This window comes from Actinia tenebrosa, unplaced genomic scaffold, assembly GCF_029948245.1.
Source record: "Actinia tenebrosa isolate PJP-AT-01 unplaced genomic scaffold, QUT_ActTen_1.0 PGA_scaffold0__85_contigs__length_37466705, whole genome shotgun sequence".
Lineage (NCBI taxonomy): Eukaryota > Metazoa > Cnidaria > Anthozoa > Actiniaria > Actiniidae > Actinia > Actinia tenebrosa.
Window position 1 is genome coordinate 23,064,802 of NW_028292569.1, and position 5,476 is coordinate 23,070,277.

The 5,476-nt window shown below is 40.1% G+C and overlaps 1 protein-coding gene across 1 annotated transcript in view; it reads left to right on the forward strand.

The window, feature by feature from the left end:
• LOC116308319 (anthrax toxin receptor 2) overlaps positions 1–2,521 on the forward strand; it is a 32,696-nt gene extending 30,175 nt beyond the window's left edge. The window contains exons 17-19 of the mRNA XM_089036163.1: positions 205–312; positions 789–890; positions 1,448–2,521. Of these exons, the coding sequence (XP_088892289.1) occupies positions 205–312; positions 789–890; positions 1,448–1,480 (243 nt within the window). The 3' untranslated portion in view covers positions 1,481–2,521. The remainder of the gene's footprint in view (positions 1–204; positions 313–788; positions 891–1,447) is intronic.
• Positions 2,522–5,476: the final 2,955 nt, after the last annotated feature.

Here is a 5,476-nt window from a genome sequence, read left to right on the forward strand (position 1 = left end):
ATTGTTTTATCCAAGAATTTAGTTTTACCACAGATTTGAAGTAAATATTTTTATGGATTTAAAATATACATAATTCCTTGATATAACAAAAGTTTTCAATAATAAGTCCTCCCCCACCCCCTCCCCCTGGATCCGAACTTGATAACTAATACATGCTGTACTACTAGACTTGAACGCATATTAATATCCTGACTGCTTTTTCAGAATGCCAAAACAAAACAAGCTGAAGACGAAGAAAAACTGACAGGGGGAGGGTCAGGTTCACGGGCTGGTGCAGGAGGAAGATCGCCTGGCTGCCTGGCTCTTGCTAGGGTATGTACGTGTCTAGTGTATAGTGTATTGAGTAGTGAGACAGCTGTAGGTGAGGGACGGGAGGGTCGAGGATCTTTGCGGAATCGTAAAGATCATAGAGATTCTTTTTACTTGGCTTGTGCTTACGCTTATGACAAACAGTTTTCACTTGGAGTAGAGAGTTTTTAAAAAGCATGAAAAAATTCTTCATGATTAGTGAAAAAGAATCGCAAAAATCTCCAAGTGCTAGAGAGATAAAAGAATATTAAAAGAATATAGGTCTTTGGTCAGGAAGTTTGAATAAGGTAAAGAGAAATGCATGGAAGCGATGAAAACGTGATCATGGCCACTTGCGGAAAGAAAAAGCGTGATGCTAATCTCTCAAATGTCGCGCATGAACTCAGTGCTTCCGACTTTGTTGTGTGTGGTGTGGGGGTGGGAAAAGTTGTCTGTAGAGTCTTTACAGGCTGTTTGAATATCTTTCTTTTCTGTTGAAGGCCAAGATGGCTGGATGTATTGCAGCCATGGCTGGATGTAAAGCTGCAATGTCACGAGGATACCACCGATTAGCCTCCTATAGACCTCGTCCTGGTGGAAATGTATGTATTCACGTGAATAGCGCGATTACACGGAGAAATTTTCTCTGCAACTTGTTGCTTTGCTAGTACCCTGCGAGCAGAGACTCCTTATAACTCCTTATGCTCGCAGGGTACGCTGCTAGACAAGTTGCATGGAGCATTGCAGCGTGTAACCTTCAGCGCAATTTGAAAAAAATTTTGCGAGACAAGTTGCAGCAATCCGTTGCGAAAAGTAGAATTTGTTTCTATTTTGGCAACGATTGAGTCTTCGTTGCACCGTGTAAACACTCTTGCAACTCGCCTCTCACTAATGGGTCTCGGGTTACTCGATTCAGCATCTTATGTGAGTAGAGTTTGTTAGGTCTTCGTTCTTGATTCGAGGATTTTTCTCAGGTTTTTCTCCCTCCACGAAAGCTAGCAGGAAGCTTTAGGAGGTTGCTTTAGAGCTCGATATTTCTATCAATCCTTTCTGTTTGCACACTATACGTCCACTCTCTTCTAGTTCACTTTATTTGTGAAGTCCATATTATTACGAACATTTATAAGATTTGTATATGATTTTCTGTTTTTTCCTCCAGATTTTGTATTCTTCACCTGATGCGCATGCCTAACGACAATCACTCTTGTTCTCATGGAAACCAAGAAAAAGATTCACTAATTCTAACCAAAAAAGTCGTATCTTTTCAACTTTGCCAATATTTCCTGTGGTTTTAATGTCAACAAAATGGTTAGCCCAAGTAACCGCGAACTCCTAACTATTAAGATACTATTGCGCCTGTTTCCGGTTAATAATTGTTAGGTAGCTATATTTGGTCATGGTTTCGCGCCAAAAGTGAGTGAAGCGAGAGTGTATGTCGATTTGCGGTTTGAGTTTTTGGCGCAGAAACGGCGCATCAATTCAAAATGTTTCAACTTAAGCAGGTTTTCCGAAAGCTATTATGGTTTCAGGAAAAACGGGGCTGTGAACGCTTAAACGAAAGGAATACTCACGAGAAAAACAAATTGATTTTCGCTATCGAAGATTATTTTTGGACAAATGCACGCATGGGTTTGCAGCAAAAGCCAAAATCGAATTTCAAAGCAATGTATAAAAATAACAAAACATATCTCTGTTGAAAGTTAACGGAGATAAATTTTTCCCTTCTGTAAAGCCGGGTGCATAACAACCCCTGATGGCAGGTAACATGCGCTAAAGATAGCAGGGGAGAGGGGGAGGGGAGGGAAGGGGAGGCTTGTGTAATGGCTCTACCTTAAAAAACAAAATGGCGCACCTGACTTTTTGATAGTCGTCAGCACGTACAAATATGATATAAAAGAAACCTATTTCGCTTCAACTTTAGACATTTTAAGTTTCCATAAGTTATTTTAAGGTATTTTAGAGTTAAATTATTTGTAGTTTAAGGGTGAACAAATATAGAATAGAACCGCTCACTTTTTGATGATCATCAGCACGTACAAATATGTTATAAAGGAAACTCATATATCGCTTCAACTTAAGACATTTTAAGTTTCCATAAGTTCAGATTTTAAGGTATTTTAGAGTTAAATTATTTTTAGTTTAAGGGTGAGCAAATAGAAGGGGTTTTAATAACATATTAGTAATGTAGATAAAGCGATACGCATACTGTAATTAAACTAGAGTTTAACTTTTATATCTGTCATTTTATTTCCCATCCATTTGTTCTTTTTTAGCACTTTCCATCCATTCATTTCAGTCTCCATTCACCCTTATTCCAAAGGCTCTAATAGACCCCTCGTAGCACGTCGAAATGCAGCTCAAACTGGAGGACATAACAATAGGTTTCCAGTTCTCAGGAGATTGAAATTCTTTAGCTTTGTCCTCCAGATTGATCTGCTTCGTGACGACACATGTAAGGGGTCTATTCGGGCGACAAAAATGTCCAACATGTGTCTGTGTTGCGCCTTAAACTCGTATACACCTATTTCAAAAAACGTCGGTCTGAGATCTGAAAAGGGCGGCTTGAGGCTAAACAGAATATTTGTGTTTTTATCAGTGTTTCCTGGTTAAAATGCGAAAAATAACATTTCTAACTCCAAGATTATGCCTCATATTCCAATCTAAAAGAAAAATAACTTTGTTCGGCTGTGATTATAGAATTTTTTTTCACGGGCCATGTAAAATACCTGGAGTATGCTCCGTTACCAAAAGACCTTGTTTTCCTGACAGTTCCGCGCAACAAGAATAAATGCATAAAGGCTGTGTTAACAAATTGCCGCAAATTAAAGTGCAAGAAAAGAGACATTCTTATTGCTTGAATGCCGCGAATTTAACGCTGCTTGGATGATTACGACCTTCTATTCACACTAATTTTTAGCTAGTTATCTTTTCTATTCAAGTAGTGAAGGTCGTAAGCCTTTTGTTTTAGGCATTGTAGCATGACGCCTCACAATGAACGAGTAAAAAGCTCACAATACGCGAGGGAATGGTCATGTGCTCTGAGATGTAAAAACTTTTAGTTTCGACCAACTTCAGCATTTTGATGTTATAAGTGTTGGAAAAGCACTGAAAATTTTTCTACCTTGTCGAACAGCAAGCTAGTTTATTATATTGGCACTACATAAAGTCGTGGAAGCTAGTTCGGACGATTGACTACGTTCTAAAGCCGTAAGCTCAAGCAGTTGTGGTTCTGGGAGTTTTGAAGAGATGTCCGGTCGCCTCGACGTTTGCCTTACATGGTAAGAAACTACTAGATACACGAACGAACTCTTTGCTACAATTGATGCGGTTTTAGACAAGTGGCAGACATTGAAAATAACTTCAAAGTTTGGCACCAAATTTGAATATTTTAAGAAAGCAGCCTAGTCAGTTGTTTTACTTTCGCATAGATAATGACTGAATAGTTGTTTTGAACAATGCGCGCGGTTTTAATAAGCTGTTGTTAACTGTGATCAGATTGACTCGGATGTCGGTAGGGGGTGAGCCCTACATCCTTTGCAGCCTCTTTCCTTCCTTTCCTTTTCTTTCCTTTCCTTTCCTTCTTCAATTGATCTTAAATTGACTCCAGGGTACTCGATTACCCCCGCAAATGCGCCAACATCATAACTTAACTTGTATTTTACAACCACCACTCCCCACATATTTAAAAAAAAGTAATAATGAGAGGTTCTTACATAAAGCATTTCACAATATCTCGGAGGTATGTACGAATTGGTGCTGGCAACCCTATCCCCCCCTCCCCCCCCCCCCCCCCCCCCCCCCCGATCTGCCCTGTAACATCTAAATACATAGTGCATGGTACGAGAGCATAGTCGTAGACAGATGTAATATATTATTTTCATTCTACTGGGATTATAATACTTTGAAATATTGATGTCTGAGGTGACAGGGATGTTTTCAGTAAGCAAATATTTGCCGTCATGACTTATGGTATTGGAATTTAACAATCGCGCCGAAGTTTCCAAAGTTGACAAGAGTTAAGTTTTTAATTAATTACCACAAGATAATATTTATGGTCGTGATCAGGTCTAGAAGTTTCGTTAGTTTCGATTCACTAGCAGGCTTCATGTGTTGTAAGCTATAAAGCAATAAGATGAAAATATCCTAGCTTTTTCCCTTGGTCTCCTTCTATCCCTCCCTCCCTCCCTCCCTCTCCCTCCCTCCCTCCCTCCCTCCCTCTCCCTCCCTCCCTCCCTCCCTCCCTCTCCCTCTCTCTCGCTCTCTCTCGCTCTCTCTCGCTCTCTCTCGCTCTCTCTCGCTCTCTCTCGCTCTCTCTCGCTCTCTCTCGCTCTCTCTCGCTCTCTCTCGCTCTCTCTCTCTCTCTCTCTCGCTCTCTCTCGCTCTCTCTACCTCTGTCCCCGCACCCCATCTCTGACTGTGCTTCACGGTTGTGAGTGCCTCATTAGGAAAATTATTAAATTTTCAACAAATGCAGTATTCGTGTCTCATGTATGTGTCCCACTAGCTGCTTCAGTACCCGCTCTGAAGATCAAATCTGAACAGATCTTTCATCAACTTTACAACATTTACTTTAGAAATACCACTATTGACTAATATCAAGTGCACACGGATGTATTTTAGTTAAATGTACTGTGGTATTTGTACTAATCCTTCCTGAGGACGTGTGCCAACATGTGCGCCAATATGTACAACATATCTTTCTCATCCTTTATATATATATTCTCTCCCTCTTGTTCAAGGCTTTTTACGTGGTTTAGCCTGTTCAAAAAGATCTACAACAGTTTAAAATTTTAACTGGAAAAAGGAAGGAATTAACAATTGAACCCTCGGCATGACTGGAATGCGAATCCATAGGCCAATAAGCGCGAAGGGGACATGTACTATTGCCTTTGAGAGATTAGATTATTTGGAAAGTGAGTTAAACAACTACCGCACCAAAAGCGCGGAAATTTTAACAGGTAGAGCTCTGCAAAACGTGAAGCAAGTATCATGACAAAAGACACTTAAGACCAAATCTAAGTCAACCAAAATGGTGGCTATGACGTCACATGCAGATCATGTGATGCTGATTGAAACGAACATGCCTTGGCTCGCTTCCAGTTTGGATTAGGGGACATTTTTCATTGGTAATAAAATATTTTCATACTCTATCGAAACGGAAGTAAACCGCAGAGAGCATACAGAATCA